The 25,032-nt window shown below is 39.5% G+C and overlaps 1 protein-coding gene across 3 annotated transcripts in view; it reads left to right on the top strand.

Moving 5' to 3' along the window:
* Nucleotides 1-25,032, top strand: part of LOC101086180 (dynamin binding protein) — a 114,335-nt gene that overhangs the window by 25,299 nt on the left and 64,004 nt on the right. For all 3 annotated transcript variants that reach the window (XM_045040543.1, XM_023240827.2, XM_045040542.1), the window contains exons 3-4: nucleotides 13,426-13,580; nucleotides 15,308-15,430. In XM_045040543.1, the coding sequence (XP_044896478.1) occupies nucleotides 13,436-13,580; nucleotides 15,308-15,430 (268 nt within the window). In that variant the 5' untranslated portion in view covers nucleotides 13,426-13,435. The remainder of the gene's footprint in view (nucleotides 1-13,425; nucleotides 13,581-15,307; nucleotides 15,431-25,032) is intronic.

Here is a 25,032-nt window from a genome sequence, read left to right as displayed (position 1 = left end):
CTCCGAGCCATCAGCCCAGAGCCTGACGCGGGGCTCGAACTCACGGACCGTGAGATCGTGACCTGGCTGAAGTCGGACGCTTAACCGACTGCGCCACCCAGGCGCCCCTGTACCTTATTTTCAAGTGTGGATAGAGCACTCACTAAGATAGACCATATGCCGGGCCATAAACATCTCAGTAAATTTTAAATAATACAGAGTATGTTTTCCTACCACAGCAGAATTAAAGTGGAAGTTAATAACAGAAAGATCTCTGGGTATTTGGAGTATTCGGAAAGTAAACAATGCACCCCTAAATAATCCATAGTTAAAAAAACAAATCATATGGGAAATTGGAAAATATTTTTGGTTGAATGAAAATGAAAGCATCATATCAGAATCTGTGGGATGCAGCGAAAGCAGTGTTTAGAGGGAACGTTGTAGCTTTAGATGCTTATATTTAAAATGAAGAAGGATTTAAAATCTGTTATCTAAGTTTTCACAAGAATGAGAAAAAAAAGAACTAATTAAACGTAAGGTTGAAGGAGGGAAATAACAAAGAAAGAAGAAATCAGTGAAATAGAAAACAAACAATAGAGATATTTAACAATGTCAAAAGTTGATTCTTTGAAAAGATCAATAAAATTGATAATCTTCTAGCAAGACTAAGAAAAAAAGAGAAAGCGAAATTTTCCAATATCATTACAGATCATACAGATATTAAAAGGTCAATAAAGGAATATTATGAACAACTTTATGCCAGTACATTTGATAGCTTAGATTAAATGGGCACTTTCTTGAAAAATACAACTTACTAAAACTGAGACAATATAAATTTTCAATAGCCGTATATCTGATAAAAATATTGAATATTTAATTGAAAACCTTTCCTTGGTGTTCTACAGGCCCAGGTTATTTTACCGATAATTCTATCAAATATGTAAGGTTGAAACAATACCAGTCTTAACATAGATTTTTTTCAGAAAATAGAGGAGAAAGGAGTACTTCCCAGTTCTTTATGCGGCAAGCCTATCCCTTATACACAATCTGACAAAGACATTTAACGAAAAGATTAGAGACCAATATCCCTTTGGGAGCATAGGTATAAAATCTTCAACAAAATAGTAGCAAACTGAAATTTGCACTACATAAAAAGAATAATAGGGGCACCTGGCTGGCCCAGTGTGCAACTCTTGATCTCAGGATTGTGAGTTCAAGCCCATGTTGGGTATAGAGATTACTAAAAAAAATAAACTTAAAAAAAAAAAAAAGAATAATACATCATAAGCAAATAGGGTTTATTCCAGGAATGCAAGGGTGATTTAACATTTGAAAATCATTTTAATTTGCCATATTAACAGAATAAAGGAGAAAAAATGCGATTGTCTAAAAACGTTTATCAGTAGATACAGAAAAAACCATTTGATAAAACTCACTTATTCATGTTTTGTTTTTTTTTTTTTAAAAGGGCAGAACAAAACAGTACGCACGACTGAGGCAAAGTCCTGAACTATGCCCTTCGTTTCTTTTGGCAGGAATCACAACTATCACAGACATGCTAGCTGCCCAGAAGGCCCAGCAAAAGACCCCATGCAATCTCTAGGACAAAGTTAATTAATTGCTCTATGATTGTGTGCATTTGCTCTTTGTTAGGAAACTAGCATTCCAGCTTATCTCAACTACCAGACACAGTTGTTATTTTCTGTAGCAAATCTGTAATCTTATTATTAAAATGTCATCTTAGTTTTCTGTCATGGCAGTCTGTCATACAAATCTCCCACCTGTTTTGTTCTCTTTTTATCTTATCCTAGCTACTATTTATGCGTCACTCCCAGATTTCCATATAGGGTTTCCATATAGATACATTATTTTCTTTACATATCCTACCACTGCTCCCTCTGCTCTCGTCAGAGATCTTTTCACACACGATGAACCTTTTTACTGTTGAATTTTACGTTCAGACATCCTGATTTAGGACATTAAATCCTTCTGGTTGACACCGAGGAATCAGTCATTCATTGGGTTTGCCATGCCTTGGCCGTTACTCTCTGGTTCATCTTAAATAGAAATTACCAGAAGATTCCATATATACATTTTCCTTTCAAGTATAGTGGCTCTAGTTTCTACAAATGGCAAGTGTGTGGGTTTTTTTTTTTTTTTTAAGATTTAATTAAAAAAATTTTTTAGAGAGAGAGTGCCCATGAGCGGGGAGAGGGAGAAGGGGAGAGGGAGACAGAGACAGAGAGAGAGAATCTTAAGCAGGTCCCACTGTGGAGCCCGACGCAGTGTTGATCCCATGACTCTGGGATCATGACCTGAACTGAAATCAAGAGTCAGCTGCTGAACCGACTGAGCCACCCAGGCACCCCAAGTGTTAGTTTTTGTTATTTGCTTGTATAAAGCTGCTGGTTCCTGTTTTCCATGGTGCTTGGATAGTGGTGCTCTTTGAGAGACCCTAAATCACCCACCCTAAGAATGGTCTCAGCTATGTTTAACTCCAGTTGGACAGTTTTTCTTTCCTAGTTTTCTTCCTCAGAATCTTTCGTTTTCAGAATTGCTTTCCTGATTCTTCCTTCTAAAATATCAAGAGTATTTTATAAAGTAGGCTGAAGGGTAGAGAAACTCTTCATGTCTTTTTAAACCTTTTTCTTTAGTGCAGAACTAGCTTGCCCTAGAAACAGATAAGGGAAAGAAACAAGATGCCTACCTTGCAGATCTTTGTAACATTTATCCTCACAGTTTGGAACACTGGGTTATATGTTCCCTGGAAACAGCCCTACAAACTGCCTGCCTTCACATGTTTGTGGTTATCTGTGGCCTTACCCTAAAGTTTCATTTTATAGTGTCACCTTCATCTGCACTTCTGCAACTGCTAAGGGATGTTTTTATCTGGGCATTTATTACACACACAACCTAGTGGGGTTGTGAATTTTAATGTATCACTAAGCTGCTTAGCTCAGACATGTCCAATGTATTTACTCATGTGTCAGCAGTTCTTAAATTTCCACCCATAATTGAGATTCATGCATGATTTAAGAAATGTGTACCTGAAAGAGTACTTAAGGAACTCTTAGGTCTACCCATCTGAAAATATTTCTTTAATGGAAATATCCTCAACCTTGATAGGCCCTGAACTAGTAATTTTGGGACCTTCCTCCACCGGTGCAATTTTGTCAAAAAGACAAAATTGATGTAGAGACATATAAGCGAATTTTTACAAAATATTTTTTGGCCTCTACTTTATTTTAGATGAGAAGTGTTTGGTTTAAACCCTGAAGGGGACTGAAGGGGACTGAAGGGCCCTTCCATGATGGCAGAAAGTCAGATATATATCCTGTCCATCTGCTGAGGTTGCTGCCTTCCAGCTTGGGACCAGTTTGAAATAAGCAAATGTAATGTAAATTGTAAGACAGTTTATAATAGTAGATTCCTTTCCTACCTTCATTACTCTGATCATTCCATCTAAGTCAGAACAGGTTTTTCATTTTTTCCTAGGAGTCCGACATTCCACAGCTTGTTTAACCAAAGTATATGTTGTGAGTCAGTGCTCTTGTCGTCAGAAGAGCAGTAGGCAGAAGGAGGTTGAAGGAGGACAGGTTGGCCCTGACTGTGTTACTCAGCCTCGTGGGGGATGCCATGATCAAGATGGGTTCTACTTTTCCTCCTCATCTGTTGCTAGCTCTCTGAGTAGTCACCTGGCAGTGACTGTTGACCTTCTGTCCAAAATGAACTCCGGTGACATAAACCAGAAGGGGAAATGCTGTTTCCCTAGCTTCTCTCATTTCCTTCCTGAAAGGAAGAACTTCATTTTCTGACGCCTCTGATCCTTTCACACAAAGCAAAGAGACTATTCTTTTTATCCCTGTTTTTTTAAGAATAAGACAACTGCACAATTGTCTTTTTTCTTTTTTTAATTTGAGAGAGAGCACACGAGTGGGGGAGAGGGGCAGAGAGAGAGAGAGAGAGAGAGAGAGAGAATCTTAAGCAGACTCCATACTCAGCATGGAGCCCAACACAGGGCTCGATCCCACAACCCTGCGATCATGACCTGAGCCAAAATCAAGAGTTGGACACTCAACCCACTGAGCCATCCAGGTGCCCTCCACAATTGCTTTTTGAAATTAAATATTATTTCTCATTGCGCTATTAAAATTTTTAAAATGGATTTCCATTCCCAAAAGGTAATATTTTTGAGAAAGTCAGTTTCAAGACATAAAGAAACTCTCACATGCTCATGAAAGCATATTCCTTTGAAGGAACCTATACTGGAGAGTCCCCACAAAGAGGCCCCCTTCCCCAGCTTTTGTCAGGTAGGCAAAGATGTACCTGCTCCAGGGCTCCCCCCTTGCAGGACCAAACAAGAAACAAGAAAGGAGAAACAGCAGTCCTTCGTTTAGGAAACCTCTTCAGAAACTTTGTTTTGGAATCCCAGAGTTTAGACTTACACTATGAATTGGGAAATGAAAGTGTCACTAGTGCTTTCTGAAAGAATAAATTTTCAAAACTCTCCTACATTGTATCCTACCTTCCTAATGGTAAAACAGATGGCTCGGAATTTTGAAACAAGAATTTAGAGTCTGGGTCCCACGCACGAGATCCATCAAAAGTGAGGCTATTTTTTTAGTGGTGTAATCCAGGCATTAATAATTTTATTCATATTTTTTAAAGGTTGCAAAATTTGCATCTCTAGCTCTTCTCTCTCATCTGGATTTAGAATGGTAGATTTAGGAAACCAATTTTATAGTTTTGTGTATTCTTTGTCCCCATTTTTTTTCATGCACATTTCTCAGAAATCCTGAAAATTCCTTTGGGCATGTATCCATCAGGGGCCTAGCAAAATATGGAAGGCACGCCGAAGGTGGATCATTTGAGGAGGTTCTTCTTCGAATGGAATGGACAGGTGTGGGGAAAATAACAACCCCAGGCTTGCACAAGAGCCACCTCAGGCCTGAAGGGGCAGGGAACCGGGAGCCAACTGATAGCCCAGCAGGGAAGGAGCCCGGGGAATAAACACCCTGACTTCTCTGTCCTTCTACTGTCAGCTCTTCTGCTATGCCACCCGTTGGCTGAACCCAACTGGAAGCCAGAGGCAAGGGAGCACCTTGCTGCGGTTCTTGTGGGTCAGCTCTGAGGAGCACAGCACAGGGTGCAGGGTGGAGGAAGGTGGAGGACAGGCCCAGGAGGGAAATGGCAGACCCTCAGCACACACTTATTGTTCAGTGTCCTCAATCTGTACCAGGCTCAGCTCTTTCCTCAAAAGGCTGGTTTGGAAATTACTTATTAAGCTGTGTGATATCGGTATCAGGGTAAAAGTTTATAGTTTGTGATCTCAGGATTTTTTTTCAGTAATACGTTCAGACTTGCAGATATGTTACTTATTAAAAATTACCAAAGTTCCCCAAGCCTTCTCTCCCTTCTATGACATACGTTTTAAAAACTCTTTTTTACTGTGGTAAATGTATATATAACCTAAGATTTACCATCTTAAACATTAAAACGATTTTTTTAAGTTTATTTATTTTGAGCGGGGGGAAGGGGCAGAGAGGGAGAGAGAGAAAATCCCACACAGGCTCTGCACTGGCAGCACGGGGCTCAAACCCACGAACCATGAGATCACGACCTGAGCTGAAATCAAGAGTTGGATGCTTAACTGACTAAGCCACCCAGGCGCCCCCCATTTTGACCACTTTTAAGCGTACAGTTCTGTGGCATGAAATACATTGACACTGTTGTGCAGCCATCATCACCGTCTGCCTCCAGAACCCCTTCATCTTCCCCGGCTGAAACCCCATACCCATTTCCCCTCACCCCAGTCCCTGGGAGCCGCCATTGCACTTTCTGTTTCTTTGAGTTTGTTCTTGAATGATCATACAAATGAAATCACACAGTATTTGCCTTTTTGTTTGTGAGTTAGCATGATGTCTTCAAGTTTCATCCACGTTGAAGCGCGTGCCAGATTGTCCTTCCTTTTTAAGGCTGAATGATGTTCCGTTGTATGTCTGCACCACAGTTGTTTTCTTTTTATCCCAAGTTTTTATTTAAATTTGGGCTTGTTAACATACAGTGCAATATTAGTTTCAGGTGTAGAACTGAGTGATTTATCACTTACATAGGACACCAGGTGTTCATTGCAAGTGCCCTCCTGAATACCCATCACCCATTTAACTCATCCCCTCACCCACTTCTCCCCCCCCCCCCTCAGTAATCATCACTTTGCTCTCTATAGTTAAGAGTCTGTTTCTTGGTTTGCTTCCTTTTTTTTTCTCCCCATGTTTATTTTTGTTTCTTAAATTCCACATATGAACAAAATCATATGATATTTGTCCCTCTCTGACTGACTGACTTCACTTAGCATAATACTTTCTAGTTCTATCCATGTCATGGCAAATGGCGAGATTTCGTTCTCTTTTATGGCTGAGTAATAATTCTGTTTTTTTTTTTTGTGTGTGTGTGTGTGTGTGTGTGTGTATAACATCTTCTTTATCCATTGGTTGATGGACATTTGGGTTCCTTCCATAATTTGGCTGTTGTTGATACTATAAACATTGGGATGCATGTAGTCCTTCAAATTAGTATTTTGGTATTCTTTGGGTAAATACCTGGTAGTGCAACTGCTGGATTGTAGGGTAGTTGTATTCTTAACTTTCTGAGGAACCTCCATACTGTTTTCCAGAGTGGTTGCACTCCACTAAATGTAAGAAGGTATGCTACATTTTGTTTATTCATCTGTGGATGGATAGTGGTTGTGTGTTACACATTTTATTTTATTTTTAAAAGTTTATTTATTTTGAGAGAGAGGGAGAGAGAGAGAATCCCAAGCAGGCTCCACACTGTCAGCAAGGAGCCTGATGCAGGGCTTGAATTCACCAACCATGAGATCGTGACCTGAGCCAAAATCAAGAGCCAGTTGCCTAACAACTGAGCCACCCAGGTGCCCCGTGATATACATTTTACTTTATGATCTTTTTAATTTTTATTTATTTTGAGAGAGAAAAGACACATGTACAAGCGGGGGAGGGGCAGAGGGAGAGAAAAGAGAGAATCCCAAGCAGGCTCCACACTGTCAGCACAGAGCCCAATGTGGGGCTCAAACTCATGAACCATGGGATCATGACCTGATCTGAAATCAAGAGTCAGATGCTTAACCAACTGAGCCACCCAGGGGTCCCCTGTGATCTACATTTTAAAATGTGATTTATTTCTGAGTATGTTCTCATTAATACATTCACTATCATGACTGTAACCTATACATGTGCAGTGTGATGTCTCAGAAATCTACAAAGTGATATAAGAGGAAGGGCTATAGGAGCTGAGGCATGAAAGGTGGAAGTGAGCATGAGCAGGAGAGGTGGGCATCATTTGGAGAAAGTGGAGAATGGGGAGACTTTAAATATGTGCAAAGATGGGGGAACCCACCATGGAGAAAAAAGGGGCATGTAAACAAAGGAAAAAATTCTGGACAGAAAGTGCTTTATCAGAGCAGAGAGCATTTTGATTGGTTAGGATTGCACTGAGGGCTACTCAAGTGGGGTGAGGTGAGGCCAAAAAAAAAAAGTGTGCTGTGGGCAGAGAAATTTAGAAAACTGGTTTACAAAGGATTCTTAGGGGGCACCTGGGTAGCTCAGTTGGTTAAGGGTACAGCTCTTGATTTTGGCTCAGGTTATGATCTCATGGTTTGTGGGACTGAGCCCTGAGTCAGGGTCTACACTGACAGCGCTGAGCCTGCTTGGGATTCTCTCTCTCTCTCTCTCTCTCTCTCTCTCTCTCTCTCTTTCTCTCTCTCTCTCAAAAAAGAATAAAATTTTTTTAAAAATTAAAAAAAAAAGAGAGAATTCTTAATTGGATTGTCTCAGTCTTCAATATACTAGTATTTTATGCCCCTCCTAGAGGGAAATAGTCCATAGCTTCCCCCAAGTTTACAGTGACCGTGGAGCTCTTGTATTAGAAGCTGCTTAGTGTCCTCAGAACATGTTTTGGGAAAATGGTGGGGACGAAGCTAAGCTTCTTGGGGGCAGGAACTATATCTTGAATGTTCTTTGGTACATCATGGTAGTAAAACTGGATTAAGAGGTAGCTGCCAAGGATATCAGTCGATAGAAAGTGTTAAAATAGTGAGTCACTAAAAAAATGTCAGTGCAGATTTAAAAACTCTCTTTGTCTGTCACTGTCTAACTGAAGGAGAGAGAAATCTCCTTCTGAGATTAATGGTCAAGTTATATGCAGGGTTTTATTTTTCCCTAGGTAGGGTAGATACTTTGGGATAGGAGTTAAACTATTTCGGACAGTAGAGGAGAGTTGAATGCTCCTGTCAGCCACCAACGGGATTAGAGAATAAATATTTAAAGAATATTGGTCAAAGGGTCATCAAAGTACAACCAGAGTTTCAGCCTGCATGGGAATTTGAGTCCGTTAGGCTTGATAAATATTTGTCCAATATGTGAATAAATTAGAGAAAACAGGAAGACCTTGTGAATTTTCAAGCAACTGAACAACATATAAAAATCAATAGTTTAAAAGATTAACTACGTTCATTGGAGAGAAATGAATTTTATCTTTGGCCAAGAAAAGAGGCAAACGACACTTAAAAACAACAATAAAATATGTAAGCAGGTTTGCCTGGGTGGCTCAGTCGGTTAAGCGTCTGACTTCAGCTCATGTCATGATCTCATGATTTGTAAGTTTGATCTCCACGTCGTGCTCCATGCTGACAGCTAGGAGCCTGGAGTCTGCTTCGGATTCTGTGTCTCTCTGCCCTCCCCTGCTTGTACTCTGTTTCTCTCTCTCTCTCTCAAAAATAAACAAACATACAAAAAAAGGTAAACAGATAATGACCTCTAGTTAAGATATATATGCCAAAGTGCTGGAGGAAAATATCTGTGCTTTATTTTGAGATGCATCAAAAATAAAACAAAATGTTTGCAATATGTCAAAAAAATAACATGGATTGATAAATGGATAAAGAGATGTGTGATAAAATAACTGCAGTAAGATGTGAACAGTAGAATCTAGGTAGTGGGCGTAAAACTTTTTTAAGTGCGCTGTGTAAAAATTTTTATAATAAAATGTTGGAGAACCAAAGAGAGGAAATTGGAAGTTTAGAAGATTTTGAGGGAAGAACCAGGGAGATTTCAGAGATGTGATACCTACAGTAAAAAGAACATGGGCACTGGAATCAAACAGACCTGAATTCTGGGTCTGGCTTAGCTTTTTATTTGCTAGAGATATAGCAAATATATATATATAGTATATATATTATATATGTAAATATAATATCTAATATAGATATATTAGATATATTTTAATATATATATTAGATACACATTAGATGTATGGCCCAGTGGTGGCACTGGGATTTGAACCTGGGCACCCTGGCTCTGAAGACTTGCTGTCTACCTTGCAATGCAGCAATGATTCAAGCTTCCAGTTCGGTGTCTGGCACATGGTAGATTATCATCCAGTAGCTGTTGCTATTAGTGTACCATCAACTGCAGAGGATGAAGTCCTTCTAGTATTCGATCTAGAAGATTTATATGACACTATTATAGGAGCTGGAAGGCCAAACTGTTTGTGGAAAGAGATGGTTAATTTAGTTTTCGATAAGTGGAAGTTGAGATTTTGATACGAATAGTTTTGTGTATTTTCTAAAATCATTTGCTTGTTAAAAATTTGAAAGTGTGTTACGTGCTGAGCACTGCTCTAGACAAGTGAGCAAAACAGACAAAAATCTCTACCCTCTTAGGGTTTTGTGTTCTAAAAGAGTTTGAAGAATTAAGGACCTTTATATCTCAAATGCAGACTGACTCTCCAAAGGAAATGCCAGCGAGAGAAGAAGGTGGTGTTTTCATAGCAGACTTTCCTGGTGTCCCTGACATCCTGCCGTGTGGGCAGTTCTTTCCTCTGCTTTCTCTCAAGCCCAGCTGTGTTCTGATTTCCTCTGAAGTTCTTTTTACTTCCATCTGGAGTTGGTGGAACAGCTTATATAAGCTATTTATGATTAAGTTTCAAAATATCTGTCCAGGACTCTAAAACGGCCCAGACAGGAACAATAGTAGTTGCTTTTCATGGGGTTTACAGAGCAGAGAAGACGGAGATGAAATTCATGATATTCCATGTAACCCAGAGGGCACCAAGATCTCCTTTCTGGTCTCACACATGAGTCCTGTACTTTAGCTAGGCTCTGGCTCCAGCACCCTTCCAGGGTGTGTATTCCTCAGCGATTACGCACTCATTCCAACAGGGCAGAAGGTCAGTCAGTAACAGTATTCGTTGAGCCAGACCCTCCTCTGCTTCTGAGTCATTTTCTGGTACAGCAAAAAGGTTGTCAGGGAGAAGCTTTAACTCTTTCAGATCACAAAGTTTACTCCTCAGCATAACAGGGTCTGTCTCTTACATCCTACAGAGTGTATGCTGATTCTCTCTTTGACATTTCAGATAAGGAGGTATATATTTAGTCTGAGTGTGAGATGGAATTTGAGAAAACAAAGTAGAAGGAGAAAAATAATACCACCGTGGCCCAACCTTGGGGAGGTGTGTTGATAACGCATAGATGGCTAAGAGGTTTGCAAAATATTATGCTTGTTTAAAAAAAATATTTATGACACCACGCTTAATGCGGAAATCTGACATCTGGCAACTTCAGCCATTTGGAAGACAGCCAGAAAATAAGAAAGGGGCATCAGAGCGCATAAAAAGTAACTGTTGAAAAACTCTAGCTGACTAATACATGTAGTTTACCACCACGGAAGAGTTCGTTAGGTTTTCCTTTAGAGCTTGTTTACATTTTATTTATCTAGGAACTTCTAATAATTTTGGCCGTGTCTGTATGGTCTTCCCTCCCCAGCAGACTATGAACAGCATCTAGAAAGAGGATAGAAAAACTGATAAGAGGACGTAACTGATAGCAGAGGGACAGCTGACAGCAAAAGAGAAAGACCCAAAAGTTATACAGTACTGGTAGTATGCATCACAACACAGTATACTAATGTATGGTCTTAATGAACTTGTGTCCATCAGGCAAAGAGTAAATTATGTTCAGTGTCTTTCCTACTAGCGAAGGCAAGAGAGGTATATAATTTTTTTTTAATGTTTATTTATTTTTGAGAGAGAAAGAGAGAGAGAGAGAGAGAGGGAGGGAGACACAGAACCTGAAGCAGGCTCCAGGCTCTGAGCAGTCAGCACAGAGCCGGACATGGGGCTTGAACTCACTATCCATGATTTCATGACCTGAGCCGAAGTTGGACATTCAACCAACTGAGACACTCAGGTGCCCCTATAATGTGTCTATTTTTAAACATGGTCAAAGCTAAACCAAGTTTTGACGTGTTGAAATGGTAGATTCCGTGGTGTTTTTGTACTTGTACAATGTGCTATACATTGTCTGGTGATATATCAGTGAGACAGATTTGAGCTTGTAGCTGATTATGGAAATAATGTTTAGTAACAACTGCTCACATTTATCGAGCACCTCCTATACCAACCCTGTCCTAGGTGCTTTTACGCTATCAGCATATGGTTAAGGCTTTAGGCAGATCTGGATTTCTGTTCCATCTCTGACTTACTGTATGACCTCGGACAGATTGCATCACCTCTCTGAGCCTGTGCCCTCATCTGCAAAATGGAAACTAATGATATGGGATAGGATTGTTGTGGGGACCCAATGAGGGACATAGCACAGTGCATGGCATATAGTAAGTGCTCAATAAATATTAGGCATTATTATCATTATTTTTATCATCATCATCCTTCTGATGATTATTATCAAAGTATGATTATCCCCATTTTTCTGAACAGGAAACTGTAGCCCAGAGAGTTTAAGTCGTTTATCCAAGCTGAAATAACTAATAAAAGTTGGAGCTGGCATTTGAACCTTGATCTCTGACTCCAGATGCCTGGTTACTTTGCATTCACATTATGCTGCCTCTTCAGCATGGGATTGTAATTCAGTTTTTTTCTATACAGAGGGCAGAGGACGTAGGGAATGTTACTGGCCACTTCTCTTTTCCACTGTGGACCCAAGTCATCTCATTATAGGCAAAAATTCCAGTCACACAGAGATAAGCTCCTTTTACTCAACAGTACAAATTAAATATGCAATATTTAATTGTGTTGCATGATTCATTAAAATTGTAAAGGTGCTCCACATTAATATCCTCAACTATTTATATGCATAACACGTTTGTGTACATCATTGTTTTCTTAGGTAATAAACTCAACAAAACTTGTAACCATCTTTTTTTTTTTTTTTTTGGTAACTAGGCATTTAGTGCTTTTTGATGTCATCATAGTTATATGTGAAAGAAAAGTTAGAAGCCTCATCTCTACCAACACCAGACAGATACTTGAGATGAATAAAGGAAAATAGGCTTGAGGCCTGGATACTCAGGAGAGCGTCAGGTGCTCTCTGTGAAACACCTGAGAGACAGGTTGCTAATCACGGCTTGTTGACAGCTGAGCACATGCCCAGTCTTTCCTCCTCTTCCATTGTTTAAATGTGTATTGAGGAGGCTCCCTGGGCACATATGTCAAGGTGAAAGACCCCCTTAACAGTGCAAGGATACTATGCAAGCTTGGGGGATAGGTGTCTTTGAACTGAAAACACATTCTTGATTTGGTCTATTGTACTAAATCTTGTCTGGAAGTGTCATTTTTATATCGCCCTTTCTTGTTCTTTTCATGGATTTTTACGTTTCAGTACATTTTAAATCTCTGCCATTGAGGTGTGATCCCACATTCCTTTTTTTGGGGGGGGGGCTAGGGGGTAAGTAGGAGCCTGAATCCTGGCCCTGCTGCTATGAACTTTGTGACAAATTAAGTTTTTCAACTTGCTGAGCGTAGGTATCCTAATCTTGAAGATAGTTCTGGGGAACTATCTTATTTCATTATAAATGAAATGCCATATTAAAAACCCCTACTTAAAAAAATTTTTTTAATGTTAATTTTTATTTTTGAGAGAGAGAGACAGAACATGAGCGGGGGAAGGGCAGAGAGAGAGGGAGACACAGAATCTGAGGTAGGCTCAAGGCTCTGAGCTGTCAGCACAGGCTCCCCAAACCCCCTACTTTTTAAATACCGTATTTTAAAAGTACCATATTGACTGTACTTGAAAACTGTTAATTTCCTTATTGGCCCCTTCAGGCCTATTGAGACGTCTACATTTCCCAACTTGCACCTTTTCTGTCAATCACAGGTAAAGGTCACTTTTTTTTCCCCCCCTGACTCCAGAAGTGCCATGAGAATCAAATGAAGAATGTATGAGGAAATCATTATTTTTGTCAGACAGTACTTAAGTTTCTTCAGAATATAAAGTACAAGCTTCTTATTTGCTTAGCTTTGACTTGATTCTAAGCGTCTTTATATCTTAAGCTTTATCATTCTCAAGATATTGACCCATAGTCCAATGTCTTAAATAGTTAACACTTTCCAATGTCTTTTGACTTGTCTTTCCAGGTTATAAAACATGGAGGCTGGCTCAGTGGTTCGAGCCATCTTTGACTTTTGCCCTAGTGTATCAGAAGAACTACCGCTCTTTGTAGGAGATATTATTGAGGTGTTGGCAGTGGTGGATGAATTTTGGCTTCTAGGAAAGAAAGAAGATGTTACAGGTAAGAGGCTTATAATTCCTCAGGTACAAAATAGACCACAGGCCCTCCAATCTTTCCATATTAAAAAATAAAGGTTAAATGGGAAGCCCAAGTCAATAAACTACAGAATCCTTTTGTGTTTTTCCTGTGGTTTTTACCAGTGGGGAGAGAATGTTTGTTATCAATCCATCTATCCTTATAGGTTCCTTCCAAAGGCTGAGATGGTTCGATACCAGCTGCCCCAGGCCAATTTTCTGTTCCCATCTTTACCTATCCTTCCCAGGTCTTTGTCCTTTGTGCTCAGTGCCATTGTTTACCTTCTGAAAATAGGTGTTATTTCTTTATTCAGAAACCTGTTGTTTGACATTATTTTTCACTACCAGTCTTTACCTGTGATTTGTGGAACGTAAGTCACTCTCCACCATATTTTCTCTACCTGTCTTCCTCAAACGTTTTCTACCCTTTCTTTCACTCTGTTTTTCAAGGGATCATGATGTGTCCTGTTCATTCCTTCTTAGATCCATGGTTGGCCCAAATTTATTAAAGCTACCCCTGCCCTGGGTGCAGCTACCTTCCACTTCTTATACACCTGATTTCCTTTCTTCCAGTCTTTCAAATATATGTTAGCACCAGTTTCTTTCATTAATTAGCCTAGGGAAGGGTGAAGGTTTTTACCCCACACTGTGCACCTGTGTTAAATCCGGTCCTTAACTGACATAGATTTATGTAATTCTGGGCTGCAGCTTGTTATACAGACTCTGTTAACACTTAACCCACATTTGGGAGATAATAGATTATTTCGCAATAGAAATGATAGCTCAGCTAAGACAAAAATGATGAGTAAGAGTTAGCAACACAAAGAGGATAGACAGAGAGAATTGCTTATCCAGTGGCCCTTGAATGACAAAGAACATGGAGGGTCCGAGAAAAGTTCAGCCTGGCATGAGGTCTGAAAGGTTGAGGAAGGGAGAAGGTGCTGGGGAGAGGAGCAGGAGCTAGATCGTGGAGGACAGCGTATGCCGTGGTATGGAGTTATGGAATGGGATACAATACAGGTGCTTTAAGCACTGTCAGATTTGTATTTTAGAAAGCTCAGTGCTACAGATTGAGAAATGATAGGGAAGGGCAAAACCAAGGGCAGGGAGGCAGCCTGGGAGGTTGTTGCAGTGACCAGGTGAGACATGCTGCTGACCTGGACCGAGGTGATGGGTCTGGAGATAAGTGGATGGATACAAGAGATATTTGGAAGGTGGAATCCATTAAACTTTCTGATGCTTTCCAACTGACAGGCCCTGTCTACTACCACCTATTAAAACGCTACCCATCTTCAGACTTAAATGCAGTTTTTTTCATAAAATTTTTTGTATTCTTCCTGAACCATTTTCTACCTTCTCTAATGTCCATAGCAATCGGTGCATTTTTCTTGTGTCACTAGATTTCAGAGTGATTGTTTATGTCTGAATTCGATTTTAAGGTCTTTGAGAGCAAGACCGTCTTACTCATTTTTCCCTCTGTAGTGTGTCTTGTCTAGAGTAGCACCCAGTTAATGCTTATTGGATTGAATTGCATTTTTTCTGCTCCGCATGAATGAAATTTTGTGTGCTGTACTTTTTCTATAGTAGATTTTCCAATTATGAGTACTCACTTTTCAATTTAGTGTCTATAAATGGGCTCAGAAACAAAGTTATTATGTCCTGGTACACAGAAAATGAAATTTCAGTATTAGAAACGTTTGCTTTTACTTTCAGGACAGTTCCCCAGCAGTTTTGTGGAAATTGTGACCATCCCCAGTCTAAAAGAAGGAGAGAGGCTGTTTGTCTGTATCTGTGAATTTACATCCCAAGAATTAAACAGTCTTCCCCTCCACCGAGGTAAGTTGACCATTCAGGAGTAGACTGTTTACAATAAGTTGAATGGAGCTGGCCCATTTTGACAACTAGATTTTTTTTTTTTTTTGAATTTTTAAAAGTGGCTAACCTCTGGAGAGTGTTTAGTAATAGCAAGATCGTGCTGACAATAATAATGCCTTATATTTGCATAGCATTTTATAATTTCCATAGTATTTGCTCACAAATACATTCTCATCTGATCCTCACCACAGACCTGGTAGCAAAGTGGATATTATTAACTGCATTTAATAAATAATGAAAATGAGATTCAAAGGATGTTACCTGCAGATGAAAACTTTTGGCCTCAGAAGGTCAAGTCATGTCACCTGATTGTAAGTCCAGCATTCTCTTTCCACTGCCCCATATTGTAGCCACACTTCAGACTACATTAATCTTTTTTTCCCTTAAAAACGAATATGGCTTTCCCAGCAACATTACTATTTATTACTATATAATAATCAAGCAGGAATTGTGGTATAGAGATTAAGAGACAGATGTCAAATAGCCCCATTTTGACTCCCTATCGATAGGTAATATTACATTAAAATTATCATCAGAACCAGTTTAAAAGGAAGTGATTTAAGGGGTGCCTGGTGGCTCGGTTAAGTGTCTGACTTTGGCACAAGTCATGATCTCACGGTTCATGAGTTCGAGCCCCACACTGGACTCTGCTGTCTGCGTGGAGCCCGTTTGGGATCCTCTGTCCCCCTCTCTCTCTGCCTCTCCCCTGCTTATGCTCTCTCTCTCTCTCTCAAAAATAAGTAAACATTAAAAAAAAGGAAGTGATTTAAAATGAATAGTTGTAGCCATGTCTCAGTGACATTCCAAGTATTTCTCACTTACTCTGATAGACGTATGAACTTCTCTAAAGATGGACCATAAACCGTTTCACCAAGGATACTTGATTAAGTCCACACATTTCTGCATGAGCACAGAAACCAGTAGTGTTCCACAAACTGATGTTTATGATGAATGCAATTTTTGTGATGACAAAGGAGGAGCCAGCAAAATGGTAGAATTTATTGGGCATGTTCTTAATATTGTTACTTGCTCTTTTGAGTATGGCCCTGAAGGACTAGGCTTAATTTCTTAAACCATGTGCACATCTAAGAGAGAGAGCTCGCAGAGGTGGGGAAAGAGAGAAACCTAGCAAACTTCCCTAACCCTTAGGCAGTGAGAAGGAATATTGAATTTAGATCTTAATCCTCAAAATCTGTTTTGAGAGTTTCTTACACTTTGCATTGACCCTCTACCTCTGTTCTGAACACTTCTTTGTTAATCAGTGTTGGAAAGGGAGAGAGAAATAGATCAAGATGTTATAGCAGGAAACTTTTATCTGTCTCCACTCACAGCCCTTCCACTGCGGGGAGAGGGGGGTGTCTGTAGTCCACATCAGACCAAAGGGAGTGGAGAAAAGGCCAGAGCACAGTAGCTTCCATTAGAGCTGAGCAGAAGATATGGGTGGCATGGATTTGTCCTTTCCTATACCTAGAGCAAATAAATAGTGGGTATAAGAATATACTCTGTGGGAATATGCAGTATGTCTACAATTTGGGGAATTGGAAGATGTATCTTCTGGAATTAGCTTTTTTGCTTTATATCTTGTGTAGTCAGGTCTTAGATACTAAAAACAGAGATTTTCTGCTGAATGCCTTCCCTGGAAAGACTGGTATCATGGGTTCTGAACTTGCTTTGAAGTTAAAATCTGCCTCAGGAATCCCAGGGCCACAAAATAGATTCTTAGGAAGACCCTAGCATGGATCTTTCAGCCAGGAGCCTCCTGGACCAAGACTGACTCAAGCTCAGGCTGGGTTTTAGAACCTGTAGATGTTATCTTGATTAGTTTTTAAGCAAAGGAAGAGGATGCAGCAGGGGCAATACGTAGGAAGAGACTAGAAAGAGATATGCTAACTGTCAGTGTTTTTATCTGTTCTCTTCTCTGATGCTCTCCTTCCAGTAAGTGCACTGACTATTCAGCTCTGTTTCCTTCTATGCTTTTCATGGCTCTTTTAGCTCTGTGTCTTCTGATTTGAACACATAAGCCTTTGAGAATGGGAGAGTTAGATAGATGCACCTCTGCAATTTGAATTTTTCTGGGAAGTTTAGCAGGAGACACAGAAATGATTTTAATTTCTCTTGTTTTCTATGCACGACAGTACACATTAACAGATAATAATTTTACTTGTGGGAAACAAAACCAGTAAAAAAAAGAAAGTATTTTTTTTATGCCACCTATAGTTTATAAAACTTGAGTCTAGGCTTCCTGATTTTCAAGTCTAGTGCTTGGGATGTCCCTTCTACTTCTTAGGTTGAAAATTGTTTTTTTCCATTAGATCGGTGTCTCAGCTCACGAGTGGTATACATTCCTCTAGCCCTGCCTTCTAGTACTATTAGTCCTATTCCCTGTTGTTTCTTTCTCCCTCCTCAGTACCTTCCGTGTAGCAGTGAAGCTTCCTCTGTGCTATGTAAATAAAACTTTTGGTGATTGAATATATGTCAGGAGGGGATTTGGAAACCTTAAGAGCATGTGAGATAATGTTTGAGACCGGTTTTGTTTTACCATGCTGCCTTCAGTTAATTGTTACCTACTTACTGTTCAGAAGTATCATTGGGATTAATAAGAGAAAAAATTATATATTTTAATTGTAAAATTATGTTATTAAAGATACATATGTATTTGGAGCTTAGGAGATAAGAATTCTGATGGCCCTAGATTTAAATCCATCTCTACAACTTAGTAGCTGTGACTTTAGGCTAGTTACTTACGTTATCTCAGCCTCAGTAGGATAATAATACCTACCCCAGGTAGTTGTGAGGGTTGAGTGAGGTTACGCACATAAAGCATCTGGAACAAGGTAAGCATGCAGTAAAGATGAACTGTCCTTCTTATTCTTAACCTGGGATTCCTGGACTTTGTGGATGTGCTCTGGGGGGACGTTGTGTCCTAATAATGACATGAAGTTTATGTGTCTGTACATTTTTCCAGGGAGATTCTATCTGGAATTGGAATCACCAGTAGTTCTTCCAGCAGGTGTCACTCTTTCTCCTTTCCACAAAGCCATCCAGTTGTTTTGGACTATTCCCTGTATTCTGAGTTATATTTAAACTCCGAAAACAAGGCTGTCTCTGTATGTCTTCTTTGGAAAAATGTCTATTCAAACCCTCTGCCTATTTTTTAATCAGGTTGTTTGGGTTTTTTTGGTGTTGGGTTGTATAAGTTTTTTATATATTTTGGATATTAACCTCTTATCAGATAAGTCATTTGCAAATATCTTCTCCCATTCAGTAGGTTGCTTTCTTTATTTTGTTGGTGGTTTCCTTCACTGTGAAAAAGCTTTTTATTTTGATATAGTTCCAAAAGACACATGAAAAGATGTTCAGCATTACTAATCATCAGGGAAATGCAAATCAAAAACCACGATGAGATTATCACTTTATACCTGTCAGAATGGCTAAAATCAAAAAGACAAGAGATAACAAGTGTTGGTGAGGATGTGGAAAAAAGGAACCCTTGTACACTGTTGGTGGGGATATAAATTGGTACAGTCCTGGTGGAAAACATGGAGGTTCCCCAAAAAATTAAAAATAGAAATACCATATGATCTAATAATTCTAATAATTCACCCAAAGAAAACAAAAACACTAATTCAGAAAGATATGTGTGTGCCTGTATGTTTATTGCAGCATTATTCACAATAGCCAAGATGTGGAAACAACCTAAGTGTCCACTGATAGATGATAAGGAACACGATGTGTGTGTGTGTGTGTGTGTGTGTGTGTGTATACATATATACATATATATATACATACATATATATATGTATGTATGTATATATATATGTAATGGAAAATTATGCAGCCATAAGAAAGAATGAGATCATGCCATTTGTGACGACATGGATGGACCTAAAAAGTATTATGCTAAGTAAAATAAGTTAGACTGAGAAAGACAAATACCAAGTGAATTCACTCATATGTGGAATCTAAAAAAAAACAAATGAATAAACAAAAAAGCAAATCAGGCCTATAAATACAGAGAACAAACTGGTGGTTGCCAGAGGGGAGAGGTAGTGGAGGGATGGGCAAGCGAGAGATATAGACTTCCAGCTATGGAATTAAGAAGTCACAGGGAGGGGCACCTGGGTGGCTCAGTCGGTTAAACGGCCGACTTCGGCTCAGGTCACGATCTCGCGGTATGTGGGTTCGAGCCCCGCGTCGGGCTCTGTGCTGACTGCTCAGAGCCTGGAGCCTGTTTCAGATTCTGTGTCTCCCTCTCTCTTTGACCCTCCCCCGTTCATGCTCTGTCTCTCTCTGTCTCAAAAATAAATAAATGTTAAAAAAAAAAAAATTAAAAAAAAAAAGGAGTCAGGGATAAAAGGCACAGCATGAGGAATACAGTCAATGGTATTGTAATAACCATGTATGGTGACAAATGGTAGCTATGCTTGTGGTGAGCATGGCATAACATATAAAGCTGTTGAATTACGGTGTTGTACATCTGAAATAATGTAACATTTTGTGTCTACTTTACTCAAATAGAAAAATTATTTTTATTTTTATATTTTAGAGAGCGAGAGTAAGGAGGGGAGAAGGACAGAGAGGGAGGGAGGGAGGGGTGGGGGGAGAGAGAGAGAGAGAGAGAGAATGAATCTTAAGCAGGCACCATGCTCAATCCCACGACCCTGGGATCATGACCTGAGCCAAAATCAAGAGTTGGATGCTTCACCGACTGAGCCACCCAGGCCCCCTCAAACAGAAATATTTTTAAACAGAGAAAAACAAGGCTCTCTCTTAAAGGATCAGTGCAGGTGGCCAGGGCCATTTACTGTTTTAAAAATAAACAGAGGGAGAAAAAGAGAGGGAAAACAAAAAACAAAAAAAAAGAGAGTATGAAAAGGAAAGTACAGAAAAAGAGGAGAGAAAAAAATTAGTGGGAATGATGAAATATCACTGATAATTGCCTCATATAACACAGAATGCTTATAACCTCATTTTCTAGGCCACCTCCTCACCCTCAAAAAAGACCAATAAAAAATGAATTCATAATTTTATTTTTTAATTAAATTTTTAATTTTAATTCCAGTATAGTTAACAGTGTTATATTAATTTCAGGTGTAAAACGATTCAACAATTCTATACGTTGCTCAGTGCTCTTCATGACAGGTGTACTCTTTTTTTTTTTTTTTAATGTTTATTTTTGAGAGAGAGACACCAAGTGTGAGTGGGGGAGGGGGAGGGGGAGAGAGCGAGGGAGACACAGAATCTGAAGCAGGCTTCAGGCTCTGAGCTGTCAGCACAGAGCCCAGTGTGGGGCTTGAACCCACAAACCGTGAGATCATGTATGACCTGAGTCAAAGTCAGTTGCTGAACAGACTGAGCCACCCAGGTGTCCCTATGATAAATGTACTCTTAATCCCCATCACCTATTTCCCCCATTCCCCCCATTCCCCCCGCCGCCCCCAGCTCCCCTCTGGTAACCATCACTTAGTTCTCTATAGTTAAAAGTCTGTTTCTTAGTTTGTCTCTTTTTTTTTTCCTTTGGCTTGTTTGTTTTGTTTCTTAAATTCCACATATGAATGAAATCATGGTATTTGTCTTTCTCTGACTGCCTTATTTCACTTAGGATTGCACTCTCTAGCTCCATCCATGTTTTGTTTTGAGAGAGAGAGAGAGAGAGAGAGAGAGAGAGAGAGAGCATGCTCACGAATGGGGAAGGTGCAGAGAGAGGGGGGGACAGAGGACCTGAAGTGGGCTCTGTGCAGATAGCAGAGAGCCTGATGCGAAGCTTGAACCTACAAACTGTGAGATCATGATCTGAGCTGAGGTCAGTTGCTCAACTGATTAAGCCACCCAGATTCCTCTCTGTGTTGTGGCAAATGGCAAGATTTCATTCTTTTTTATGGCTGAATAATATTACATTGTATATGTATGTATATATACACACCACATCTTCTTTATCCATTCATCTATCAATGGACACTTGGGCTGATTCCGTAATTTGACCATTGTAAATAATGCTGCAATAAACATAGTGGTGCATGTATACCTTTGAATTAGTGTTTTTGTATTTTTTGGGTAAATACCCAGTAGTGTGATTAATGGATTATAGGATAGTTCTATTTTTAACATTTTGGATAAATTTATGTATAAATAACCTGACAAATGATATAATGCCCAGGCCATAAATTTGTGATGCCGTGTGTGTGACAGATGAGGGTAAGGTTCTCATATGGCTCATATGGAAATCTAAGTAAAACATGTGGTGAGTCTGCCTAAAGCACATAGTCTCCTGGGCATTGTGATTCAGGCTGGGGGGCAGGGGGACCTAATACTACGGAGTCAGACTACTTACATTTCAGATTCTAAGAAGGCTTGCGTTTGTTCTTACCATCTTATTCCTAATGCATTTCTCGTTCGAATTAAAAAATCAACCAGCAAACGTAAGCAGCCTGGCGGCTGGGATTATTTGTGCATGAGTGAAAGGCTCAGGCTGACTCTAAGAGTCACCACCACACTTCCTATTTTTCTGTTTTTTGAAATCTGGGCACTCTGTTCCAGCAGTTCCTCATATTGTTGTTTCAGAAGGCTGGAAATGACCACCAGGAAGCCTCTTCCTCAGGACTCACCTGGGATGCCAGTGCAATAGCTGCATGACTCTTTCTGGTGCAAATGAGAGACGGTGCAAAAACTCAGTAACAGCTACAAAATAAGGGTGTTGAGCAAAATTAAATCTAACATGCTTTTCGGGGTTTAAACTGTGATTCTTAAAAAAAATTCACCTTTTTGGGGGCACCTGGGTGGCTCAGTCAGTTGAGTGTCCAACTCTTGATTTCGGCTCAGGTCATGATCCCAGGGTTGTGGGATGGAGCCCTGTGTCAGGCTCCATGTTTGAGTAAGCTTAAGATTCTTTCTTTCTCTCTTTCTCTCTGTCTCTCCCTCTCTCCCTCTCTCCCTCCTCTCCCGGTGCCCCTCTCCCCCGCTTGCACACACTCTCTCTGTCTCTCAAAAAAAAAAAAAAACAAAAAAGATCTTTTTTTATATAAAAGTAGCCAACAGAATGACAGTCTGCCAGGTAATAAAGCTTATTGAAACAGTCGCCCGGGTGAAAATAGGAAAAGCAAGCCCTATTATAAGGGTTTCATGGAGATCTGGCAACACAAGGAAAATATTGTAATTCTACAGTTTAGGAAAGCCAGTAGAGTGGGAGTTATGGCATGCCTTTATTCTTCTGATTCACCCAAAAGCCTCTTGTGCCTGGATAGTAGCCATGTCTCCAGTGAGTTTCTTCTGTGGTTCTGATGGATTAGCCTTAGAGGTAGTGGGGGAAAAATCATTTATAAAATTCTCAGGACCCCAAGCTCTAACCAATGGATAGTGAGCCATAAATTAAAGGAATATAGAAATATAGGACCAAGACCCTATATATTTTTTTCAGGAATATCTAAGTAAAACATCAAATCAGTGAAAATGTGTTGGGTGCCTACCACCAAGTACAAAATCTTAACATTGGGTGCTGTGTAGTATATAAAAATACAAGTGTCAAAATTAGTGATGTAAATGATAATTTCTTTACTAGGCTACAGATGGCCAAAGTGGATATGAGTTTCTAAGGTCTTTTAGAGAAGGATGCTAGGGTTTCAGACAGACAGTCTTGTTTGTATAGGAGCTAATGAAAGTGTCCTTGTGTGGAATAGGGAGATAATATTGTCTGGCTGGGGTGGAGGCAGGGAACGGGTTACGACTGGATGTGGGTGCCAGGTTGCACTAAGGTAAAAACATAAGAATAGTCTTTTAGTAGTTTAGTAACTAAACCTTTTTAGAGAGTTTAGAGCAAACTTATTTTTTATATATTTCAGATAATAAGAAATACTTTTAAATTTTATTTTATTGTTTTTTTTTTTTTTTTTATTGTAGAGAGAGAGGGAAGCATGAGCAGGGGTGAGGGGCAGAGGGAGAGAGAATCTTAAGCAGGCTTCACGCTCAGCCTGACGTGGGACTCGATACCACAACCCTGGGATCATGACCTGAGCAGAAATCAAGGGTCGGACGTTCACCTGACTGAGTCACTAGGTACCCCAAGAATAGGATTTTTAGAGAAGAATCCTATGGGAGTAGTAAGAAGCCTTCATGCCTCACAGGAAAAAATTGAGCGGGGGAGGGATATGATAAAACTGGTATGTTTATCATCTCAGTTTGGCTGGAAGAGACTGGAAAAGATGAGGTCTGGGACAAGGTTTAAGAGAGTGAGATGGCGAGAATTGGTAGGGCAAGTAGTGAGTGGAAACACTATTTTGAAAGAAGGCATTAAAGGAAGAAAGGAAGGAAGCAGGCTGGAGCCAGTTTCAGAGGGAAGATAGGATTGATTTATTTGGGAGTTGGAGTTGCAGAATCATCATCAAATTGGACAACGAATGCTTGCTCTGGAAAGGCATTGTATCAGACTCAGGAAATACAAAAGAGAAGCGGTACCTGCCATTAAGGAACATGCCATTCACTTGGTGAGAAGATAGGACAGACTTAAATTTTTTTTTTCAAATCAAGAGAAGTTGAGTTACCCTAAAAGATACCCTAAAGTTGATACCCTAGAAGATAATCTAGTTATAACATATGCTTGACTATAAAATAACTTATGTGACTTTGGTAGGTGTTTGCTGCCCTGGTCTTATTTTACTTGGGCTGCTTGCATCCCTTGATCACCTCTGCTGATGAAAGTAAAATTGACTAGGCAGCCAGTAACAGGAAGACTTAAAAAGATTAAAACTGATAATCCACAAAATGAATAATTCATCATCAGATAATTAAGAGTTTGTTTTATAACAATTTATTACAAAACCATAGAGCAGTTCTTTAAGTTGGGGTGAATCCTCTAAGACTGAATTTTAATTTCATTTTTTTCCAGAAACACTGTGCCCCTATCCTTTCTTTACCTCACCTTCTTCAACAGTAAGACAGACAGACACTAACTGTTCAGTTTACATTTTGTGAAGTTAACCGAAACATTGATATTGGAACTATTTTCGAAACAAAAGTACCTATTGCTAGAACATGCTTTATTATGATGTATTTTCAGGATAAGAATAGTTCAAAAAGGCTTATGGAGGATATAAATGAAGAATTTGTTGCCCACACCCTGTACCCCCAACAAAGAAACCATTCCTGAAGACTTGTTTTATTGTTCCATATTTGATATTAAATACGATTTAGCATGAGAGAGTAGATGCATTGGTTCAAAGGATTACAGTGGACATGTGTACACACACATACATATATTTTAAATGTTTTTATTTATTTTTGAGAGAGAGAGAGAAACAGACTGACAGAGCATGACCAGGAGAGGGGCAGAGAGAGAGGGAGACACAGAATCAGAAGCAGGCTCCAGGCTCTGAGCTGTCAGCACAGAGCCCGACACAGGGCTCGAACCCATGAACTGAGAGATCATGATCTGAGCTGAAACCAGACACTTTACTGACTGAGCCACCCAGGTGCCCATATACATTTATATTTATATTTATATTTATATTTATATTTATATTTATATTTATATTTATATTTATATTTATATTTATATATAAAATATATACATG

This window comes from Felis catus, chromosome D2 (genome assembly GCF_018350175.1).
Source record: "Felis catus isolate Fca126 chromosome D2, F.catus_Fca126_mat1.0, whole genome shotgun sequence".
In the NCBI taxonomy this organism is placed as follows: domain Eukaryota; kingdom Metazoa; phylum Chordata; class Mammalia; order Carnivora; family Felidae; genus Felis; species Felis catus.
This window is presented reverse-complemented; position numbering and strand designations above follow the sequence as displayed.